Source organism: Microtus pennsylvanicus, chromosome 4, assembly GCF_037038515.1.
Source record: "Microtus pennsylvanicus isolate mMicPen1 chromosome 4, mMicPen1.hap1, whole genome shotgun sequence".
In the NCBI taxonomy this organism is placed as follows: Eukaryota; Metazoa; Chordata; class Mammalia; order Rodentia; family Cricetidae; genus Microtus; species Microtus pennsylvanicus.
Window position 1 is genome coordinate 73614476 of NC_134582.1, and position 25381 is coordinate 73639856.

The 25381-nt window shown below is 49.3% G+C and overlaps 1 protein-coding gene across 1 annotated transcript in view; it reads right to left on the minus strand.

Moving 5' to 3' along the window:
* The window catches only part of Dapk1 (death associated protein kinase 1), a 153266-nt gene extending 128993 nt beyond the window's left edge, over positions 1 to 24273 (minus strand). Inside the window, exons 1-2 of the mRNA XM_075969390.1 lie at positions 24133 to 24273; positions 23635 to 23806 (exon numbers count right to left, since the gene is read on the minus strand). Of these exons, the coding sequence (XP_075825505.1) occupies positions 23635 to 23696 (62 nt within the window). The 5' untranslated portion in view covers positions 23697 to 23806; positions 24133 to 24273. The remainder of the gene's footprint in view (positions 1 to 23634; positions 23807 to 24132) is intronic.
* Positions 24274 to 25381: the final 1108 nt, after the last annotated feature.

Sequence of the window (25381 nt, forward strand, 5' to 3'; positions counted from 1 at the left end):
CCAGCCAAACTAAAGAAAGCATACATACTGTGATTCTATTCCCGGAAAATGATAGAATACCAGAACAGAAAACTGACAATTACCTGTAAGGGAAAGGGGGAAGGAAGGTATCCAAGGCTTGGGTGGGAAACACTACATGTCAAGATTGCAGGGAAGGGGGATTGTTGCATGAGTCTATGCATTTATTAAAACTCAGAAGTGGATAGTAGAAAGCATGAATGTTACCACAGCAGACGGCTCAGAGGTGAAGAGCAACACTGGCTGCTCTTGCATATAACCAGGGTTCAGTTCCCAGCACCCAAATGCCAGGTCACAACCATTTGTAACTTCAGTTACAGGGGATCCAATGCCCTTTTCTGCCACCATGGATACTAGACAGAGACATGGTGAACAGACACACATGAGTGCAAAACACATAAAATAAGATTTTTTTTTTAAGTAAAGGGGAGGAAAATTGAGCAGTAATCGGCAAATAAGTTAGGCCAACAAATAATTTAAATAGCTACTGTTTTAGGTCAACTACATTTTATCACCTTAAAAACCAGCTCACAGCCTCCTCTATCTGTGTTATCTCAGTAACAGAGCACTCGCCCATGGAGAGGGCAAGAGAAACGGCTGACTGAGCTCCCCTGGCTTAGTGCATGCATGCAGGCACACACTAAGAGGGACAGCCACAGCCAGGTCTGGGAAGTTCACAGGGGATAGCTTTGACAGCGCATGCAGGAAATAGGCCGGAAGACACACACACACATACACACATACACACACACACATACACACACACACACACATACACACACATACACACAGACACACACATACACACACACACATACACATACACACACACACACATACACACACACATACACACACACATACACACACACATACACACACACATACACACACATACACACACACATACACACACACATACACACACACACACATACACACACACATACACACACATACACACACACACATACACACACACACATACACACACACACATACATACACACACACATACACACACACACATACACACACATACACACACACATACACACACACATACACACACACACACATACACACACACACACACATACACAACATACACACACACACATACATACACACACACACACACACACACACACACACACGTGTCCCAAGTCTAGAACCACCCCAGGTTTCACGGGGATGATGTCTGTCATTCATTTGTTCAACTCATTTTAGTTACGCAATGTGCTGGACACCGTGGAAAACAGACAAAAAAGGCTCTGGAATCCACCCACTCACTCCCACAGAGAAGGATGATTCTCCACTTTACTGACTGGCTGAGGTCTTCTCTGAGCTATAGGACATGTGAACTTTAGGGTGTACCAGTTTGAAGTCGGAACAGGAATTGCCTGCTGACTCCTATGTCCCCCAGAAACGTGTATGTCCCCTGAAGACTGTAAAGAGGTGGTACTGGGAGGTAATCCACCCAGGTCCTGCAGGTCTGAGAATTTTGGAATTTCAAGGTCTTGTGTATGTGTCTCCCACCCTTTTCCACATTACCTGACGAATCACACAGCACTGAAACTATGCTGTCCCCAGGCAGAAAAGTAAGCCCCAAGCTCAAAGCCCAGGTGTCCTGACAGCAAGGAGATGGAGGCCCAAACATGAGGATTGACAGAGAAAGCCTGGACTGGATAGGGATGTCATATGGGCTACTTGGTCTTGGACCTAGAGATCAGACAGACCTGATGCCAGCCAATCAGCAGGAATCCCAGAACACCTTCAGTTCTTCAGGTCCGCCCCAGCCTCCCTCTGGTTCTCCAACCCCTCTCCCAGCCTCCACCTGGTTCTCCAACCCCTCTCCCAGCCTCCACCTGGTTCTCCAACCCCTCTCCCAGCCTCCACCTGGGTCCCCACTCCCCACCACAGTCCTACTTGGGTCTTCAGCCCCCCGGCCTCCACTGGAGTCTCCAGCTCCCTGCCCCAGCAGCCTCCACCTGGGTCTCCAACCCACCCCCAAGCCTCCACCTGGGTCTCCACTCCCCACCCCAGCCTCCACTTGGGTCTTCAGCACCCTCCCCCCGCCGCCACCAGCCTCTGCCTGGGTCTCCAGACCCACCCCAGCCTCCACCTGGGTCTCCAGACCCACCCCAGCCTCCACCTGGGTCTCCAGACCCACCCTAGCCTCCACATGGGCCTCCAGGCCCACCCCAGCCTCCACCTGGGTCTCCAGACCCACCCCAGCCTCCACCTGGGTAGCTGCACAAAGTGCTCATCCCGGGAGCACATTCTGTCGAAGGCAGTAGTACACTCTGTCCCAGGGACTTCATCCTGTTTCGCCCACCCCCTCAGTGGTCACACCACATACCACCAGCAGACTCACACAGCAACAGAAAGCAAACTAGAACACCCTGTGTTTAAAACAAGAAAACATTTATTCATGAGTTCCCTGACTTACATATGCGAAGAGTAGATTTGGAATGATCCCCACGAAGAGATAGCTGTCAGAGAGCAGAGGATACTCTCTGTGGTTAGACTACCTGAACACATCAGCTACATACAGAAGACATAAAGGGCCCTATCCGAGAGCAGGTGTATGAATCCCTACTTCCTCATAACTGGTCCTTCCAGTTTGATATGGATGACAACCATAAAACACCAAGGTGCTGGACAAAAGACCTTCCCTTTTCCCCAAGATGAGGGCATAAAAATGATGACAAAGAATGACATTAGAAGCACAGGACACTGAGAAAATGGTCTCCTCTTCTGTGTGTCGCGGCCCAAAGGCTACATTTCCAGATGGCAAGGCCCTGGCCAGTCCAGTTCGGGATCAGGCCAATCCCTGGGGCCTTTCTTCCTACTGAGCACTACCCTCCTGGGGCAGGAACCAGCCTCAGCGAGCTCTGGGCTTCTGCTTGGGAGCCCAGCTCCTCCACTGCCCACTGACTACATAGCCCAGGCCTCCTGGGGTCCAGGAGTAAGTACAGTAATACCTGGTGATGTCCTGGGACCTGCTGGGGTGGGAAAGAGCCAACAGGTTGCTTTTAGGAGTTGGCTTCTGAGTATGAACACCGTTGGGCAGGTCAGAGTCAGTCACGAGAGGACAACAGCAGCTAAAAGGACAGCCAGAGCCACTGCCGGTGCCGAAGCCACAGTGAGGCTCAGCGCAATGAACGCGCTCCAGATGAGGCTTGGTTCAACGGTGACCAGTTCTGCGATGTGAGGCAAAAATGGGAAGAGCTGACAGGTCCTGTTCAAACAATGGCTGGCCACAGGCTGGCCACGAAAAAAGACATAACCATTGTGTGCTCATGTACATGTCTAGTGTATGTCACATACACTGGTGGAGTGTACATGTATATGCATCTATATGTATATGTAAAAACCTACATGAATACACGCATGCTTGCCCACACAGGTGAAATAGTTATTCCTCACCAGAAATGCTTACAAGTGTAAGGGTTTCAAGTTGTCTATTTGGGAGGGGGTTGAATTTCGAAATATTTACATAAATTTTACTTGCTAAACAACTTAACTAAGATCACAGGAAATTGGGGGTTTTTTTTTCTTTATTTTCAGATATAAGAACTTTTATTCCACCTTTAAATTAACTCTACTCCCTCAGACACAACGTCTTTGACTTCTGTTTTCCTGATATATAAAAGCCCAAAACCACCAGCAGCTGCCAAGGGTCCAAAAGAAACTAAATAAGCCACACAATTGTTACCAGTATCCGAATTCATCCCTCCCGACCTGCGCCATAGCTATCTGTAAATAACCTAATCCCAGCCAACTGTTCCCGAGCCAGCCTTCAGCAGCTGTGTCTTCCTGTCTCCCGCCCTTTCATCATCACAGGAAGGATGAGAAGAGCTGCACGGGACTGGAAACTGCCATGTCCCCTGCTGTCCCAGTCCATCTCCCCAGATCCTTCCAGGGCCTCACAGAGGGCACTTCTTGTCCTCCTCCCTGAGTGCCTTCTAGGCTAATTCACACCTTCTCAAGCTGGCAAGACTCCCACACAGATCTTCCCATCCCTCCCTCTGAGGATGCTGCTGCAAAGCTCTCCTCCCCCGGGCGGGTGCACCTTGGAGCTCTTCCCATAAAGCACCCCGGTTCACAATTACACGCCGCACGCTTTCAGATCCCACCACGCACCTTTCCGCATGTACTAGAATCAATTAAAAGTCACCAGGAAGAAGCCAACTCCGAACTAACATCTTCCTTTTGACACCTCAGCTTCAAGCATCATTAAAAACAGTGAGATCTGACAGGGCTGTGGGGCTGGAATAACAGCTTAGATCTCAGAGCACACAGGCATACCGCCATGTTCCTTGCTCCATCTTTGAATCCGAAGATTCCCAGCAAGCAACTGCACTGAGGAGCAGTGTGGCCATAGATATGTGTGGCTCGTCTCGGTCAGAACAAGGAGTCCCTTTCGCCTTCTGCAATAAGAGTGGGTTGAACACACTGAACTTTGACTAGGCTTGCCTCCTTCGTAGGATTTGGAACTTGTGTTACACGAGTCGTATGGTGAGAAAAGCCAATGTTTTTAAGGGATCGTAGGAAAAAGAATTCATCAGCTGGCTGAATCACCCTCTGGCCTCATCAGCTGAGAGCTGAGCCCTCACAGGTTAGCACGCCTCACAGCTGTTCTGAGTGTGCGCACATGTACAAACATACTATGCTTTCGCAATTTGTTTTCAGAAATGATTTTATTATACAGTCTAGGCTGGCTTTAACTTGAGATCGGTCAGCTGGACTAGCATGTACATTCTATGGAACTTTCTGTGATTATAGTCAGCCTCCTTAGATGCAGCCAACCTCAGGTCATACATGTGCCATGTAATCAAGTCTGTAACAGCCACATCTAAACACACACGTGCAGACTTGTTTCCTGTCACTGTTTCCTACACAATGCAGTATAAGACAACTTCACACAATGCTTGTATTACATTAACAATTAGCAGTAGCCTAGAGGTAATCGCAAGTACACAGAAGATAGGCATTCCACATGAAATGTCTGCTCACAGTGTAGGGAACTAAGTGTCCGTGAGTTTTATTTGTGGGGGATCCTGGAACCAACCCTCATGGAAACTTTGGGACAGACATGGGCATGTGGGGCATTTTATTTATCTCTGCATGTATTCACAGATGAGAGGTCCATCCTGTGATTTCCACTCTGTGGGCGAGGCAGGAAATAGGGAGGCAGATATGCCTTTCAACTGATGGACCTTACTCCCAGTGAATGCTCACGGTGAGGCCGACAAGAGTCAGTTTACTTTGAAGACTCCTAGGAATCATCCCAGCACTGACGAGTCTAAAACAGGAGGATTAGAAGTTCAAAGCTGGACTGGCTACACAGCAAGTAATCAGGTCTCAAAAACAAAACAAATAACAACAACAAGCAAAGAACTATGGCTCCAGTCTTTCTATTCAAAATGTGCTATTTATATCAGATAACAGCACTGACTATCAGTCTGTTATTTCGGAAGTACCTTCTCCTTGCAAAAGGCTGGGAATAAATGGCCTACAGCTCTTACCATGGGTCCTGTCCCCACCCCCACAGGCATGGAGACATTCCGAAGAGACACTGGTACCCCTGCCTGTCAGACCATTGAGACAACGGACCCCAAGAATTGGCACCTCATGTGCGGAAAGGTTGAAGCCTTTGGGGGTCACCTCTACCCCTCGGCAGTATCTGCGACTCACCAGACCCCCTTGAAGTACACTGTCCTCAGACAAGGATGACGGCTAAGAGACCACCCCTTGACCCAATCTGATTTTCTGTTTAAACCTAAACTTCCCATCAACCCTCCCCACAACAAGACAGACTGGAGCCAGGGAGACACAGACTCTCTTTGTCCCTCTTCCCAATACCTACATTGAACAGACCTCCGTTTTCTGTTCTTCATTATCACATTCCCTTGTTCGATAGGCTTATTGAGGTTGGGTAGCCCAACATGGCATGTAAGGACTGCCAGAGCTCACGTTCTAGCCCTAGTGAGTCCAGCAATATAACCATACACACATGCGTGTGCAAACACAAGAGTAGAGAGTGTGAGTCAGAGCAGCATGGCAGTACACACTTGCCTACGGAGGACACTCTGATGCTCAGAATCGACTGGGCATGACTGGAAATATATATACGCAGTCTGCCAGAAGCAGTGTGTTCAGGGCGTATACAGCACAGACACCCACACCTGCACCGAGGGAGGGAAGGACAACAAAGCCAGCCCATCAACCCTGTTATCACTGGTGGACGCCCTTCCTGGTCAATCTCCCTTCTGGCCCCCCTTCTCCACCCATATCAGCCTGCTCTTCCTTTTTCCCTGCCCAGGGCACCACCCTGTTCCCTGCCGGGCTTCCTGTCAGCTAGGCTGCTGAGAGGTACAGACGGGAGTGTGGGGTCAGGATTGAGACTCATGGTGGCATTTCTTCCCCAAAGTAGCATGCGCTGGTGACTCTAGCTCCCCACAGACATAGCATCAAGCCCCTGTGTTGTCAGAGGGTGCTGGTGTAGACTTCACCATCCCAAACTCCTGGACCACAGGGATACGGTCCAGTTTCCCACACCAGCCCCACCCCACTAACAGTGCCTTCGACATCAGCCCCACCCCCTCCCCACTAACAGTGCCTTCACACCAGCCCCACCCCACCCCCACTAACAGTGCCTTCGACATCAGCCCTACCCCACTACCAGTGCCTTCCACATCAGCCCTACCCCACTAACAGTGCCTTCCACATCATCCCCACCCCTTCCCCACTAACAGTGCCTTCCATATCAGCCCCACCCCTTCCCCACTAACAGTGCCTTCCACATCATCCCCACCCCCTCCCCACTAACAGTGCCTACCACATTAGCCCCAGTCCTTTTGGCCCCTACTACCTCCCAACCATCTCCAATCCACTTCCATAAAAAGTGCCTTCCAGAGTCTTCACAGCAGATCTGAATAAAGGTGCTAGACCCCAGGGAGCAGCCATCAGGAAACACACTTCACCTCTTCCTGCCAAAGGCCCTCAGAGTTGGGCAGGTTACCTCTAAAAGTTCCCCTGTGTGGGGCTCCCCATGGCTCCTTTTTGCTTGCTGGAAAGGCAGAAATTAGGAGTTCTCTAACTTTGACTGAAAACAGAGAATCAGCATGAACATCAGGCGGGTTAAAAGCAGCCATGAAAATCAGAGCAATAGCCCTGCAGAGTGCGGGAGAAGTGGGGCCAGCCCTGGTGAGGGGCTCAGACGTCAGAGGCGTCCACCCTATGCCCTAGCCTGGAGGCTGGCAGTATGCAATGAGGGATGGTCATCAGCCTCTGGCTGGACCCCAGTGTAGATGCAGAAGAGTGTGGGCCCAGAGATCCCAACTTCCAAACAAGCACAAGGGCAGACTCTGGAGCCAGCTCAGTCAGCACAGAAATGTCGGCAGTATCCAGTCACCAGAGGCCGGTTTATCCATATCACTTCCCATGCAAGGGGGTGCGCTGTCCTGGGGGGCTCAGCTGAGTGAGAGGTAAGTGTCTGGAGCCAGGGAGAAACTGAGGTGCAGCTGGCACTGTAGGAACTGGGGGTGCTTGTCACGGAAACAGGCAAGGCTAGTTATTAGCAGCAAGGAGGAAGGATAAGCCAACTGGACCCTGAGACCCACAAGCAGGCATTCCAACTCTAAGTCTTAGGTCAAACCCTTACCCACCCTGGCAAACTGAATTACGTCACATCTTAGAGTCTTGGTTTAATGTGTCAGGAAAACAGAGCAAGGTGGCTAATTATGGTACACAGGCTGAACTCTCTGCCTATTTCTTCAGGGAACACCCACGGGCATCCAGACACAGGTTCTCTGTGTACCTTCTGAACTCCAACCAGTGTTGAAACAGAAGCCATGTGGCCCCGAACTCCTAAAATATTTATCTTCACAGAAAAGTTCGCCAAGCCCAAAACAGAAGATCCCCGAGAGGCCAAATAAAACGATTATATTCGGGAGACAATGGCACTCCTTACTTCTGCCTTCTCACCCAGAGGAGAACGCCACCATGTCCCATTGCAGAGTGCCCATGGCCTTCCTTGTGTGAACGTTATGTTTCCAAAGTGGCATCAAAGCTGCTTTCACTAATGCAATCCCAACCCTGACTCCCCCAGAAATTCGTGAATAACCAAAGCACTGCCTTTCTCACCCAGGGATGTGCCGGGCATCCCTGATGCTGAGCTGGGGAGTTGCTGTTTTCCTCTAACTAATTCTCCAGCTTCTTGTGTGTATGTCTGTCCCACTTAATAACGTGGGGCGTGGTTCGTCCAGCAGTTAACATGAACCTTCCATCCCTGGAAACCACTCAAACATAGAGCGAGACGAATTCCAGGCCAGTTCATGGGCTGCCGTGAGAACGTGGAAGGAGATGCGGGCCTGAATCACAGAAGAGTGCTTCTTCCAGAAGAGAGAGGCGCTTCCAAGTTCCCACACAGAGATATAATTGATGTGAACACTGTTTACAACAACAAAGGTTCTGTGTGTTTTTAAGTTGATGTGCTCTTAGTAATGTTTACAAAACCTGCTTAGAAACTCCAAGATCTGCTTTATCCTTTTACTAAATAAGACATTTAAAAGCCTGTACTGTGTTTCTCCAAATGCCAAATAAATGTTGTCGGAAAGATGGAAAAAAATCAGTTACAAAGTATTGCTTCTATTTGAGGCATTCCGAGGAAATCATATAGGGATCATAAAACTTTGCTGGACAGATACTTAAATCTATATAAATCTGGCCTATTTTACAAAATTTCATTGTGCCTGTGATCTTCAGTCCTCTATCCTGATAGTTGAGGAAAAACCTGCAACTGACTGTAGGTCCCCCCACAATAAACTCCCGGGGAGAAAAGAAACAGAGGACACTGATTCAGAGACCCACTCCAGCCTAAAGAAAGGGCTTGACTCTTACACTTCTTAAAACCTCCCATGTTTAAAGCATGATGCCTAAGGTTTTGCTCAGTATATACTTAAATAATAAAAGTGGTGTTGGGGATTTGGTACGAGTAAAGATGATTTCATGTCCTTACTTTAATCAAGTTTTTTATACAGCTGCATATTTACTTAGACCCAAGCCTTGTTTGAAGGCAAGTTTCCTCATATGAAAAGATTGGCCTGAGATGGTTTGGTCTTGCAGAGGACCCAGATTTGGTTTCCAACACTCGTTGGGCATCTCATAGTCTCCTGCAACTCCAGCCCCGAGGATGGGCATCCATCTGCATGCACACACCTACCCAAACACAGGCACACACATCCACATAATTAAAAACAATAAAAATAAAGCTTAAAATAAAAATGAAAAGATTTAAATGTTCCCACTATCTTAAGAGTGTTTTACTTTGGCTGGTTTTCATTGTCTTTGGAAAAGAATTTCCTTACATCCATAACGTGGATGAAAGAGATGGAATTCTAAATTAACACACACCAAACAAAGACAAACCTCCATTTGGGGTTACCTGCACTTCAGATCCATAGCTAGGTCCCTATTTAATCTGCATTCTGACCCAGCTCACCCAGAACACTGCCCAGCATGCTAACTGGACTCCATTCCATCCTCTGATGGGAAAGACAAAGGCAGCCTTTGGACTAGAGACCACAGCCCACATCTTCAACCCTCTCCAACTTAGAAGGTGGACAGAGTCAACATCCACAAACCCTGGGATCTCTTCTACTTCCTTTTCTGGTAAAAAAAAAAATCATCCCTGATTCTTTTTTAATATAAACAAAAGGCTGGAATCTAAGAATGTAGACGTGGGACCCAGCTGTCGCTCAGGCTGAACACCTGCAGAAGCCCTGACAAGCAGGCACCCTACAGAGACATTGTCTGTGAATCTCTAAATAGCAGACCTCCTAGGACCCAGCTCTCTCACCTGGGGAGTGGATTTATCTCAGAGGGGTTCTGAGGATCACACATCCTGCTCCCCACCTTCTTCCCTGTCTTGAACCTAGGAATCCAGCTGGGCTGCAGACAGGAGCTGTGAAACCCCCCACCCTCAGAAAGGTGTGAGAAAAGAGCAGCCTTTTCTGCCCTGAAAGCCCCGACCTCCACTCCTCGGAGCCCCAGCCACAGTCTGCCTCAGTGCTGGGGTCTGAACTCTCCTCATAGGCTCTCCCATGCTGTTCCTATCTGCAAATACTTTTCTAATAAACGCCTTACCCTGCAGCAATCCGTCCCACTGTCCTGCCTTGAACCCCTCACCCAAGAGTCTCCAGAAGCGATTCCACAGAACAGGCGGAAAGAAAAGTAACCTTTGCCACCCCAGCATGGGGAGTCCAGCTGGCAGGGTCTCCAGGCCTTACTCTCTGTCCCAGCCAAACAGGGACAAAGGAGACAATCACTCGAGAGCAATCAAGACAAGCCAAGGAAACTGTCCCAGACCTTGAGTCTATACACCCAGACCCTGGACCTCCAACTTCAAATCCTTCTTTTAGCTCAGCCCACCAGAAGTTCAGAGACATTTTTTCTGCTTACTGGGCACAGGCTCTCTTTGTCTTCTGCCCCTGTACCTGTCTGTCAGTCAAGGCTCCTGTCTTGCTCCTGCAACTGAGTGATTGATGCCCACTGGATACAAAAAGGATTCTGCTCCCACAGCTGACTTAGCCAAGGTGGCAGGCATTTGTTTGTGTCACAGGAGGTGGTGGTACTCAGGGGCCCACACCAGGTAGAGGCCTGCAGAGTACACGGAAGCCCCCCCCCAACTGAAGGCTATGCAGACCACACTCGAGTCTGAGGAAGAGAATTCTGGTCTTGGAGGGAGCAGGGAGGCGAACACCCACCAACCCCATCCCAGCTGACAACTCCGAGGGTGAGCGGCACTCCTCTTCAACTTCTAGACAGTCGGCAACAAGAGATGACGCTCCTGCCACTTCAAACACAGTCTCGAGGAGGGATCGTCACTGTTTTATTCCGCTATTTGGTTTTGCAGTGCTGGACAGCTGAATGCTAGGTAAAGGTTTTACTGATGAGCTACTTTAACCCAGCCTGGATCCTTTTCAGAGCCCTGGTTTTCTCAGCTGAGAGATGTTGACTTCTGCCAAGAGGCCAAGAGGTGGTAGCCTCTGTGAGTTTGAGGCCAGCCTGGTCTACAGAGTGAATTCCAGGACAGTTAGAGCTACATAGAGAAACACTGTCTCAAAAAAAAAAAAAAGCAAGAAACAAAAGAAAAGAAAAAAAATCAAAGATTAAAAAAAGAAATGTCAACTTCTATTCTTTTGTGGTTTTTTTTCAAGACAGGGTTCCTTTATGTAGTCCTCCTGGGTGTACTAGAATACTCTGTAGACCAGGCTGGCCTTGAACTTTTAGAGATCTGCCTGCCTCGGCCTCCCGAGTGCTGGGATTAAAGATCTGTGCTACCAGTGCCTGGCAAGTGTTGACTTCTAATTGACCCCAACTGCTGGACTAGTGGTGTCCCTAGTAAGTCTCAGGCTCCTCGTGCCCTCCCTTCACATCTGTTGGGTGTAAGTTCCCGGCTGCTCAGCCCTGAAATAATCACACAGAAACCATATTATTTGCAATATTGTTTGGCCAGCAACTTAAGCATATTTCTGGCTAACTCATACCTTAAATAAACCCCGCTCCATTTATCTGTATATTGCCATGAGGCTGTGGCTTACAGGGCAAAGTTCCAGCATCTGCCTCTGGCGGGGCTCCATGGCTTCTCTCTGACTCTGCCTTCTTTCTCCCAGCATTTAGTTTAGTTTCCCCCGCCTACCTAAGTTCTGCCTTGCACAATCTTTCCTTTTGGTTTTGTTTAGTTTTTTGTGACAGGCTTTCTCTGTAGCTTTGGAGCCTGTCCTAGAACTTGCTCTGTAGACCAGGCTGGCCTCAAACTCACAGAGATCCCCCTGCCTCTAAAGACGTGCACCACCACCACCCGGCCCTTTCAGTTTCTTGTGGGGGAAATGTAGACAGAAACACTCTGTACTCTGTAGGTGCTCCTAAACTCACCAGTTTACAGGTGTCCATCTCTCACAGGAAGCTAAATGGATGCATAAAAAAAAATAAGAGGAAGTAATCAAATCCTTCAAATCAGAATGACTTGATCAGATTTTAAAAATATTTTCACTTTTCTTTATCTCTCTAAAAAAATGACTCATGTTGTATGTGTCTGGATGTTCTGTCTGCATATATGTCTGTGCACTGGGTGTGTGTCTAATGCCCTCAGGAGTGAGAAGAGGGTGTCAGATGCCCTGGAACTGGCGTTACAGATAACTGTGAGTCACATGGGTGCTGGGAACTGAATCCAAGTTCTCTGCAAGAGCAGCCCGTGCTTGCTTGAACCACTGAGCCAATTTCTCGCCCTGCAAAGCACTGTCATTATAAACTAAAGATACCCTACAAATAAGCTTACCCTTCAGCAGCCATGTTCTCTAAGCAAGCCATATGCTACTTCAGGCCACTCACAGGGACAGCCACTCAGCAGCAGCAGTGGCCGTTGCCCCAGCAGCTGGCAGAGCCTGGCCATTAGCAAATCTGAACAATTCTGCCTTTCAACCACCAACCTAATGGACTTTCCTTGGCAAAGGCAGATCTGACTTGGCCAAGCACCCATTTTCACATCTCAAATAAGTACGCGTCAGGAATGAATGGAAGCTCCCAATCTGCCCTGTGCCTTACTTTCTATAGCAGGTTTGTCTGGTCAGAGACCGCAGGCATTCATCTCAGACTCCCCTCTACATAAATATGCAGAACACAAATCAGTTCAATTTCCCGTCATCAAATCCCTAGTGTTGCAGCTGGCCACTTCAGCTGGATTTGAAATCAAAATGTAAGGTAAGAGAAGGTATTATGTGCTTTAGAGAAGTTAGGAACGTCATACTAAGTCAAGCAGTAGTGGCACATGCTTTTAATCCCAGCTCTCGGGAAACAGAAGCAGGCAGATCTCTGTGAGTTCTAGTCCAGCCAGGTCTATGGAATGAGTACTAGGATAGCCAGAGCTACCCAGAGAAACCCTGCTTCAAAAAAAAAGCCACATTAAAAACATGAATTCACATGCTGACACATAGTCTCAGGGTGACCACCCCTCGGAACAGGAAACTTTCAAACCAAGCAGCCGACTCCTTCTCCCTCCTCTCCACCCCCTCTCACACGGTTTCCTTTGTAGCTCTTCCCTTTTTAGCAGAGCCTCCTGGCCCTCAAGTGGCTCCTGTTCTTTCCTCCTGTGGTCTGAGTGACCGGCGACTGTATTCCTTAAGCTCTGCCTCCAGTGGTCAGCTCTCAAGTGCCCAGCCAGGTGTCTCAGATGCTCCAAGAACCGGCAGAACAGCACAAACCAAGGCCAAAGGAGCCCAGGCCAGAGGACAGGCAGACAGCTCAGGGTGGACAGACAGAGAAAGGCTCAGGACCCACCCAGCAGGCTGAGCCAAAGGGGCGGAGAGAAGAGAGGAGTGAGCAAAGATGAGGGGAAGGACCCTGCCACGGCCACCAGGAGTGAAGATCAGAACCCGAGTGTGCCATGAGGACATAAGAAGACAAGGGACCCAGAAACACAAACAGACCCAAAACTGATTTACAGTTAGTCAATCCTCCCTCAGGACAAGAGGCAGACCCGGAAGGAAAGGATTCCTGTGCAAGCTGGAGGAGGATGGAAATCATCTCATTGGTGATCTGAAAACATTAGAGCCACAGAGCTAGGAGTGCCCAACATGTCTGACAGCAGCGCACATTCAGAGAAGCAATACCTTAGATAGTGTGTGTGCGCGCGCATACACAACACTTGCACACGTGATGGGAGCGCGTGCGTGTGTATGTGTGTGTGTGTGTGTGTGTGTGTGTGTGTGTGTGTGTGTGTACAGGTGTACCCGCATGCAGAACCCCGAGATCTGAGACTGACACTGGGAAAATTCCTCAACTGCTCTCTCATGCCTTTGGAGAGAGGGCCTCTCACTAAACCTGACGAACTGACCAGCAAGCTCTAGGAAGCTCACATCTCCATCTCCTCATTGCTGGCATTATAGGCACGCACCCACTGTCTCACCCAGGCTCTACCTGAGTGTTGGGGATCTGAACTCAGGTCCTCACGCTGTACAGCAAACACTTCATCAGCTGACTCACCTCTCCAGCCCAAACAACCTCCTACCTCCCCTCCCAGATGGAAGATGATTTCCATCTGCTCGATAGATCAATAAAGTCTCATAAGTTGAGTGTCCCTTATCTGGGACACTTGGGGCTGGAAGTGCACCAGATGTCGCAGCTTTGTTGGACTTTGGAATATTTATGAACTCACCAATGAGCTTTCCTCATGCGAAAATCCAAATAGCACTTCGAGCACTGTGTCTATCATCAAATTGGCGGGATTCCTGAACACACCAGATTTCACGTTCTCAGACCAGGGAAGTTCAACCAGTTAGTGCCTGTTGGCTCACCAGATGTCTAGGGCAGCATCCGTGTGCACACGTGAGCTCATCTCTAAGTCTAGCCTTCATCTGTTGAGTCTGTCTTCTACAGGACGCACATGGCTTCCGCACCTACAGCTCTCCAGTAAAGCAGCAGCTTTGACTCCGTCCCAGCACAGAGGAGAGAAGGGAAGGGCCGTAGGTGGGGAGGAAAGAGCTGTAGGTGGGGGAGGGAAGAGCTGTACATGGGGGGAGGGAAGAGATGGACATGGGGGGAGGGAAGAGCTGGACATGGGGGGAGGGAAGAGCTGGACATGGGGAGAGGGAAGAGCTGGACATGGGGGAGGGAAAAGCTGGACATGGGGGAGGCAAGAGCTGTAGGTGGGGGAGGGAAGAGCTGGACATGGGGGAGGGAAGAGCTGGACATGGGGGAGGGAAGAGCTGGACATGGGGGAGGGAAGAGCTGTAGGTGGGGAAGGGAAGAGCTGGACATGGGGGGAGGGAAAAGCTGTAGGTGGGGGAAGGAAAACCTGGACATGGAGAATGGATGACCATGCAGCACAGACCCTCTCAAAGGAGGGCAGAACTGAGCCAACACCAACAAGGACCTCTTCTCCCCAGCACAGCCCGCTGCTTATCCTTTCTTCCATTACTGAAGTGGTACAAACCCTGCCCTCCTGTGCGGCTGGGCCACAGACAGACCTCTGAGTTGCTAAGCAGAGAGATAAGAAGCTCGGAGAAAAATCCAACCCTCCTCAGGATGGGACAAAAAAACAGCACTGGTTATTCATTCTCGTTCAGCTTTTTCAACTGGAAAATCCTACAGTGCAGGCCAGGCAGGGGGGACTGTCAGAATGCCTAAAACAGCCTGAGCAATTTTATACCAAAAGACATGGCCAGGTTTGTGGGGCACACCTTTAATCCTAGCACTCGGGAGGCAGAGGCGGGCAGCTTGAGCTCATCCTGGTCTACAAAGAGAGTTTCAGGCCATCCAAGAATATAGGGTGAGACCCTGTCTTAAGTTAAAAAAAGAAAAAAAAGTAGAGATGGGGTTTGGGGAGTTTGGGGAGTTGGCTCAGACAGCAAAGTGCTTGCCACACACGCACAGGACTTGAGTCCCTAACACCCAGTCAAGCGTGGTAACAGACACTTACAAAACTAGTCTGGGAGGTAGAGACATGTGGATGGATCCCAAGCCAGTTTAATCAGTATAGCCAAGGGCTCCAGGTCCCTGTGAGAGAATCCTGTCTCAAAACACAAGGTGGACAGCTCCTGAAGAATGACTTACGGCCTTCACAAGAAGCACACACGTGTGTACCTACATCTGTGTAAACATGCCCATGTGTGCACACACAAACACCAAAAACCAAAAAGGTAGGTTGGGGGTGTGTCTCCAGTACCTCAGGAAAAAAAAAGAAAGAAACAAAGTTACATAGTTTAAATAATGGGAAAATAAGTAAACTACCAACAAATAATTAACATGGAAATCTGTTCATTCTTGCAAGTGAAAATGTAGAGAGGCCCTTTTCCAAAATGACTAGGACTGTAAGTGTTTAGGATCCCTTTTTTCTTTTTCTTCCTTTCAGATTTTAAAAGTAGCCTATACGTAAAGAATTAGCTCAATGAAGAAACCTAAGTCTAAATGTAAAATTTATTTATTTCACTCACACCTTACACAAACAGCCTGAGGTAACGGTGAAGGACGGGTTCGCAGGGTGCATGCACAGGAGTGTCTGCTTGCTTGCGCTTTCATGGAGGACGGAGAGGGACCCTGGTGTCTGTTCCATCCGTGTCTACTATGTTCCCAGAGACCCTGTCTCCCCTGGCCCAGCACTGCGGTTACAACACCACACCTTTTGATGCAAGTCGGGGACGGTTATTGTTTGCATTAATATTTAAACCATTTTAGGAGGAGGCCAGAAAATCAAATGCCAGCTTTTCCTCCCTCTATCCTATCCTGACTGCATACTTAAAGGCCACTGAAAATGTCAAGAAGGGAACAGGAAGACTCTCTCATAATACCTTGCTATGGAACCTCTGTGGAGGCCAAGACAAGATGCACTGTGCTCTGCAGAATTATCCCAGAAACTCAAAGCAGACCAATTAAATTTTACCTTCCCTGTAAAATTCCAAATGATCACACACCAAGTCTGAAAAACTGTCGATCAGTGAGGAGGCAGACCCAGGGGACAGAGGCCAGCGTCTTCCCCATCACACTGCGGCAAATGCAGTGTTAAGAGTTTTGTCAACTTTCTAACACACTAAGCTGTTAACGTTGGGAGTTGAATAAGCATTACATCGTGTGCTGATGCCACACCTAACTGCAGGGCACAAGCCACAAGGGAAAGGTAAGACAGTCAGAGCATCCTTAAGACTTGAGGGAGCATTCACACTCAGAAGGGTAGCGGCTACTAGCTCTGGTCGGTTTCTATGAAACCCTTCAGGGAAGAGGATGCAGTTACAGAGGCTGAGGAACTTTCGGGAGGCGGGGCCTGACTGAAGGAAGCAGGTCACTATAAGTGAAGCTTCGGAGGCTACATACAACCCGATCTCTTGCTGCAGCCACTCCTCCGATTCCTGGTCCACCACGACCTGACAGGGCTGCCAAGCTTTCCCAATGACAAGCACTGACATTCTCTGCTGTTCATGGCTTCCCTGCCATGGCAGGCTGAAACTTGTGAAATCATGAGACAAAAGCCCCTTAGGCGTTTTCATCGAGTATTCTGTCCCACGAAGGCCAAGATAACCCATAGGCTACTCTCAACCATCCTCTGCATCGTGTCTGTTGGGGTGCATGGACGTGCAGAGCCGCCCAACTTGAATACCAGTTTCCTCTGGCTCTGGCAAGGGGGGAATGGCCACAGCCTGATCATTATAGACCACAGCTCAGCCTGGGCCAGGGTCCTTAGGGGACCTCTCTCGTCCCCTACTGACCAGCTGTCCTGGAAAACCTACTGTGACTAAACATTGAGCAGAAGGGAGGATGCGGACAACCTAGGCTTCCTCCAGGCTATAGTTCCTGAGGCCTCAGGTTGCCTAGCGCCAAGGGAAGCCACTTCCCTCCTGTCAGGTGTGGCCTCCAGTGACTACAATCAGAAAGTCATCTCTACTGACACCATGTTTAGGTTGGGTATACACAGCAACTGCCTCAGAATTAAGGACCCATTTCCCTGCTGAGTTAGTCAATATAACCCTGACTTTGTCATCCTGCACCCCATCCCCAGACACCATCTGAGGGGGTGTTGTGCCTCTCCACCCACTCACCCACCTCTCCCTACCTGACCTGGAGAGAAATGGTCTATGCCTTCAAGGTGTGACAACCGCAGGGAGGCCAAGGACACAGAACAAGGGAAATGCTCCCTCTCCAGGTGAAATGTTCTTAGCTCCTGGAATGAGTGTGAGCACCCCTCTGGGCTCACAGCTTTCATGGTTTCCCTGAGGCTCATCAATACAACTTACCCTTCAGGTTCCTAAGGGCGAGATAAGACACACGCCCAGAATGGAAAGGCAGGTATGCTGGCCCAGAAAGTCAGCTCCAAACCCCCTCTGCGACTGGCCACACGGAGCCCAAGCCCAGGCCCAGGGCCAGAACACAGTTGTCCACCGCCAGCCTCATGCCTACCTTCCTACGATGTCTCATTTTCAATTAAAATGCCTATGGATTTTATGACAAATGGGGAAGGTAATAAATCTGAACTAGAAGCCTCTAACCACCATCCAAGCCAATGCGAAATACTTAATGCACCACTCCACTTGTTTCTGCTTAAAACTGATCTGTCTTGAAAATTTGGGCAGTCATGCTCCTTGCTGTTGGGTGGCAGGGAATGCAGATCTGAAGGCTTCATTCCCATGAGTGGCAGCTTTGCCATCTTGGGTGTCTGTCTTCAGCATGGTCACTACTCTCTCAAGGCCCCCAGTGATGCTTCTCCCAAGGACTCATTCAGTCAATCATCGCACCTTGGGTGAGCGCCTACTAAATACCATGCATCTAATTCAGCACTAAAAACGAAAACACAGTGAGAAAGTCCAAGGTCATTGATCCCTAGGAAATCAAACTGGCTATTACTGGGCAGGGTGACGCCTACCATGATACAGAAATGATACTGAATGAACATTAGGCGATGACTATGCCCAGAAATCCAGGGCCATTGTCTCTAATTCACCACATAAATAAAGGAAGGCGTCCAAAGCGGTGCACCAAGGCAAGCCCACTCTGCATTAACAGCTCCACACCTCAACCACCAGCTACACTTCAAGTGCTCTGTGTACAGCTGCCCTGGCAGCTTGGAGCCGGGTCATTCAGGTATACGCTGGCCTTGTGTCTTCAGCACACATCACACCCTGTAGAGAGGATCGCAGGGATGCTGGACCACAGAGCACACCGAGAAAGAACTCTCAGCAAGCTACAAGGATCAAGATGAATGGTGTCATAAAACCCAGGGGACCTGATCCTGCAGACAAGTCATCCACCTGGCTCCTGTAACCATGGAGTGGTTGCAGAGATACCTCAGGGCTTGGGAGTGCTTCCTGTGTAATCCGGGGGACCAGGAGTTCAAATCCCAGCACTCACACAACACGTCAGGCATCCCACACACTTCTGCCACTCCAGCTCTGAAGAGAAAAGTGGAGGAAGACGACTAGCTGAGGCTTGCTGACTGCTAGCCTACCTAAGAAAATGCGAGCCAGGTTCAGGTAAAGAACCTGCTTCAAAGGTACAAGCAGGCAGTGACAAACGAAGGTACCCGATGCTTTCTTCTGGGCTCCACACATGCGCACAGGTGAGCACACCTGCAAACACACATACACACACACCTGCACACACATACACACCTGCACACACACCTGTGCACACACACATACACACACACTGCACACACAACTATGAACATGCACATACACACACACACCAGTACACACGCACATACATACAAAATAATAATAATAATAAACTCTTTTGAGAATGATCATAAAAGAGTTCCTAAGGAAGTGGGCCTCAGTCAGACTGAGTAAGTTCAGACAAGCAGACGGAAGACACAATCAGTACCTCAGCAAAGCAGCGGACAAGGAGGTGCCCAGGAAACTCACAGGTCAAGCTCAGTAATGGCCAAGAGTATAACTAGGGTCAGTGGTAGGCAAGTCAGCAAGCAGCTGCCCAAAGGCCCAGCTGAAAGAAGTAGCCAGGCATACTATTAAAACAACCTAGTATTACAGCCTTGAAAACGGGCTTTAACCACAACACCTCTTAGAGAGCATCGCACACCATGGAAGGAGCACTGTGTTCTCTCATCATAACTCTGCTTGGGGAGCACCACACACCATGAAAGTAACACTGTATTATCAGAATTCACCTTGGGAGCACCACATACCATGGAAGGAGCACTGTGTTCCCTCTTCAGAACTCCTCTTAGGTGTTGCGGGAGGTCCTCCCACTCCTCCAACCTATCGCCGCTGAGATACCAGCCCCTTGGGGCGTGGTCTCTCTCCCTTTAAAAAAGCGGCCACTTCCCTCTCCTCTCTCTCTTCTCTTCCTGCTCCGCCGGCGACTAGACTCCTGGTCGCGTAGAGGGCTGTTGCCTGGGACAGTGATCTGTAAGTTTTTCCCCTTTAAATAAATATCACCCTATTAATCATAATCCCACATTGGTGTGGCATTGTTTGTGACTTACGCCTTCATTCTGTCATGTGATACGAGCTACCCTGGAAAGCAGTATCCACAGTGTCTCCTTTGCTGAAAACTATGGCATCATACTCCACTAGGAAGGAAGTCTAGAGCAGAGCCGTGGTCAGAACTCACACCAGGCATTCAGTTGCATTTGGAGTCAGGGGTAAAACTAGAAAAGCTGTGCTTCCTTTCCCCTGGGTTTGAAAAACACAAGGTGATCTGGGAAACAAGGCTCCAAGCATGAAAGCTCTTCTGCTCTGACTGGAGACAACTCAGACATGAAACTGGATACAAACTTACAGGTTCTGCTCTCCTTACAGATCACTGTCCCAGGCAACAGCCCTCTACGCGACCAGGAGTCTAGTCGCCGGCGGAGCAGGAAGAGAAGAGAGAGAGGAGAGGGAAGTGGCCGCTTTTTTAAAGGGAGAGAGACCACGCCCCAAGGGGCTGGTATCTCAGCGGCGATAGGTTGGAGGAGTGGGAGGACCTCCCGCAACACTTAGGGAGCACCACACATCAGGAAAGGAACACTGTATTATCAAAATCAATCTTGGGAAGCACCACCCACCATGGAAGGAGCATTGTGTTCTCTTATCTGAATTCCTCTTGGAGAGCACCCCACCATGGAAGGAGCACTGTGTTCTCTTATCTGAATTCCTCTTGGAGAGCAACCCACACCATGGAAGGAACACTGTGTTTAGTCTCCCAGGAAAGGAAGGGAAATTGCTAGACAGTCTCAAGTTAGCACTGAAGGGCACCAAAATTTCCTAAAGACAATGGTCCCCTCTGCTTCTACTTGGAGGACAGAGCTCCAGCCAAGAGCTGCATTAATCTGAATCAAAGAGGTCAGAGATGGTCAACCACAGCAATGGTCTTCACCAGGACGCTCTTCATAGAATGGCTCCCTCTCTTCCTAAGTGGCCCACCGAGCTACCAGCCTGTCTTAGATACCATCTCAGGGTCAGTCCTACAGATAATCTGTTCTTGTTTACACCTCATAAACTGTTTCCACACCTTAAATGACCTGATTTTCACAACCTCTATGAAATAAGCACTGGGCTTATCAGTTATAACCTGGGAGGTGATAAAGCCATCAAATTGCAAAATTCGGTCTAGGCTGCCTATCCATTGGTTGGTCTCATCTGTCACTCCTGCAAAAACATGGTAGTTTTAAAGTTCTCAGCAGTCAACAGGAAGTTCTACAGTCTTGGGCAATACAAAGAATACATACACACACACACACACACACACACACACACACACACACACACACACACACATTCAAAAGTCATACTCCTGCAGTTTACCCAAGAAAAATAACAAGTGTGTTCTACTTCCCTAAAACTCTTCCTTTCTCTTCTAGATGAGGATTTTCTTGGTCCACTTATAAGATGAACCGCTCTATTTAAAGATTACTAAGTAAACCTAGATTTATTTAGAGAGACAGCTCCATGCTTGAGTGCTTGCTGCTCTTCTAGAGGACGTGAGTCCAGCACTCACACCAGGGGGGCTCGTAACTGCCTGTAACTCTAGCTCCAGAGGATCCAATACCCTCTTCCTGCCTTCATGGGCACCTGCACTTGTGTGGCAGATACACAGGCTCACAGATAAACTAAGTGAAGTTTTAAACTCCGAATGCTGGTCTACTTAGACTCTTCGTGGGGCTCCCAGTCCAGAGCTCGCGTCACCCTCCCTTTAGGCCACAGACTGTCCGTTTCCATTTCTCTGCCCTGGGAATTCCTCCCTTCCACTCCCCGTCTTCCAGAGACATCTCTACCTGTGTACCGTACATCAACGCTTCTTTGGCAGAAGTGATGACATCCAAGACATAAAACCACAGGGCGCAGAAGAACCTTAGAAAGAGCCAACATGTGCTTCATCTTTTGGCAAAAACAAGAGCAGCCATCACAATAGTTCACACGCATGTTTGCTTTCTTAAAATCCCAGCTCCCAGCTTCTCCAGAGCAAATTTTCAAAGTTCCTAGGTCACACAAATTATTTAATAAACAACTTATCAATTAGTCTTGCATGGAGAAGAGAACAGTTAGATACTGACACGAAGACAGAGTCAAAATCAAAGTGGATGGAACACAGTGACAAATGAGCAAAGCTCCCCTGTCATCACACCCACGAAAGAAGATCAAAGCCCGTTTGCTAACCACAGGCAAGCCTCCCTTTCCTTTCTCTAAACACACAATTTCATGAAAAGATCTTAACGGAAACAGAGTCAATACATCTTATTCACAAAACAACCATCTCGCCTCATTTTTTACCATCTCTTTTTTTGCAAGATAATTTATAGACTCTGGCAATCTTTCAGCAATGGGATGAGAAATTTTTCACCCTTCTTATTTTCTAGCCCTCCTGGGAAAATCCCACACACTCATCTTGCTATGAACCACAGGAAGAGAGTGGTTGAATTCCAGTTAAGCCAAGTATTTCAACTGCACACTCTCGACCTCAATCTTAACCATACCCATGAAATGTGATCTTTCAGAGCCTGGCCTTTCAGTCATTCATTAAGATGTACGATAACGGTGTTCTCCCCCCAAGCACGGGCTCTGCAGAGGCCTCGGTCTATCTGAGAATGCACAGAAACGCTCTGGGCTATAACTTTTTTAAAGATCTTTTACATTCCTGGGTTTTCTGAATATTTTAAAATTTTAGTTAGATATCTTCCAAAATCCTATTAGGTAATAAAGGGTGTGGGTCTTTTTTTTTTCTTTTTAAATTTCCTTTCTGTGAAGAAAAAAAAAGCTTTATAGAAGGCCATTGGGTATACATGAAAAATACAAATTTCAACACAAGCACCGTGTGAGTAACTGCAACTATGTTTGTTTATCAATCCTTTTGCCTGCTTTAGTCACAATGCCAACACGCAATTCCACACGCCAAATTTTAAATAGAGTATGAACACTGGGCTATTTGCTCACATAAAGCACAGATCAATAAACCCGGCGGATTAATGGAAAGAGTCACCCAGCAGTTGCCAAATGCTGCCAGAGAAATCTGCTTGGTGCACCTAGACACCAACACACCCTGCTCAGCACCACAGCCCCCACAGTGTGCTGGTAGTCTCTGAATAGAGACAGCCGCCATAAACGATACCAAGCTTAGCAGCAAATTCCTGGTGGGAGTAAGTTTCAAATTCCAAGGCCAACATCTGGCAAGTTCCACATCTACCTACCAACCCTGGCTGATGTGCACTGAAAATCCAGCACAAGGGGTGAGTATTAAAATGTTAAAAGCCCATTAATTAACTTGTACTCTGCTTAAAGCACACATAGGCGGTCCCTCCAGTTGCAGTTAAGAGTCCTGGCGTTTGCCTCATTGTCTCAGAAGGGAGACTGCTGACAGGAGTTGGTGCGCACAATGAAGTCTGGTCTGGTCCAGGGGTTTTGACCACACTCTGTGCACAGTAACGGCACCATGGACTCCCTCTCCACCCCTTGTATCAGGAAACTTATTCCTGGTCCCTGGCCTTCGCGGGTTAGGCACTGCCTCTTCCACCATCGGCACATCCCAGAAAAGGGCCAGAGAGAGGCACGCCTGGCTTTAGCAGAATCTGTTTACCGCGCACTGCCCCCCACACCGAGCGCTTCCGCCCCCCTTTGCTGGTACCTGCCCAGTTCCTCGCCGGTGTCGTAGTAGTCGTCCACGTTTTCCTGCCTGAACACAGTCATGATAGACTGTCTCGCCTCACCAGAACCCAGGCCACTCCGGCTCCGCGGCCCGAACCATCCCCACCGCCGCCGCGCCGCTGCGGGCCCCTCATACACCAAGCCGCAGACCTCTGAGAGAAATGGAGAAGAGAATGAAAATGGCAAACCTCAAGGAAATAGGGGTTCCCGGGGCTCGGCTCCAATCTCGAGGCCTCCCGCGGGTTGGGGCCACGCGCGCCCTTTGTTAAAGCCCGGGCTGGGGGACCCCCACGCCCCACACCGCCGCGCCCCCAGCCCCGAGCCTGCGGTTACCCGGCTCCCGCCTCCGCCTCCGGACGACGCGGGGACAGCGGAGGGAAGAGACACAAAGCGCCCGGACCGGCCACCTGTTCCCCCGCGCCGGGGCCGCCCTATACCGCTCTTCCCGCTCCTCCCGCCGCCTGTGGCGGCCGCTCACCGGCCCCGCAGCTCTCGGCCCGTGCGCCCTGCGCCCCGTGGCGGGTCCCGATCCGGGGCACCTCCGAACGGCCTCCGCTCCCTTGCCTCGAGATCAGCTCGGCCCCTCAGGGACGCAGCCACCACCTTCTCCTCCTCCTCCCCGTCCTCTTCCTCCGCTGGGCTCGCGGCTCCTCCCGGCTCCGCGCTCCCGCCCTGCCGCGCGCACCCCGCACACACCCACTCGCCCGCACCGAGCGCGCGCCCTACCTGTGACTTAGCGCCCGGCTGCCCTCTGCCGCCCGCTTCAGGGTTCTCCAGAGTGAGAACCCAACGACCCGCGTGGGCCAGGCGATGTGCTCCGTGCCAGAACCACACACACACACACACACACACACACACACACACAAAACAGCAGGTTTAAAAAAATAAATCAATAAAATCCTGCCCCGGAGACGCCAACACCCTGATGGAAACGATAGCAAACAAATAGCTTATAAGAGCTTATAAATGAGATTGCTCTGTTCTTCTGTGTTGACAACAAAACCAACAGAGAATAACAGGGGCCTCATCAGAGCGGGCAACACCAGGACAGATGTTTTGAGCTAGAATGATGGCAAGGTGTGCGATCCACGAAGGAAAAGGTTGAGCTATCAGAAGCCTGACGAAGCTTAAGAGGCCTGTCAGTACCTATGATCATCGGTTGTTGATGTTGAAACAGCAAGTCCTGCTTGAGCTATGGTAAGCATACATTACACACCAGAGTCTAAGACACTACGAAAACATGAATGAAAACCGCCGTAGGCATATCTTATGTTAGGTACATGTTCAAACGATGGTGCTTTGCATCTCTCAGATTAAATAAAACTTTATTAAAATTAATTACAACTGTTGTTATTTTTTTTAGCCGTCACAACAGTACACAAGCGCCTTGCACTGGGTTGCTGGGGACTGGCCACAACATTCCAGGTCCACTCGTGAAACGGGTAGGTATCCACATATCCATTTTTCATTAAGTCTCTCTCCCTTTGTTCCCAGCTAAGCGGAATTCTCAAAGGGAATTCTATCCAGCTTCCTAGAACTGCCAAAACTCATCAGCTAACCCGGCTGAGATTTCATATCCACGCCACTGCTCAAACTCTTGACTCATCAGAAATTTTCAGCTGTGGAGGCTTGGGGCTACAAGAACAAAGTAAAGCAGAAGAATGCTCCTCAGGCCAGGCGTCAGATCCTAATCTTGAATATTTCCCCAGGTAGGAGTGGTCGCACAC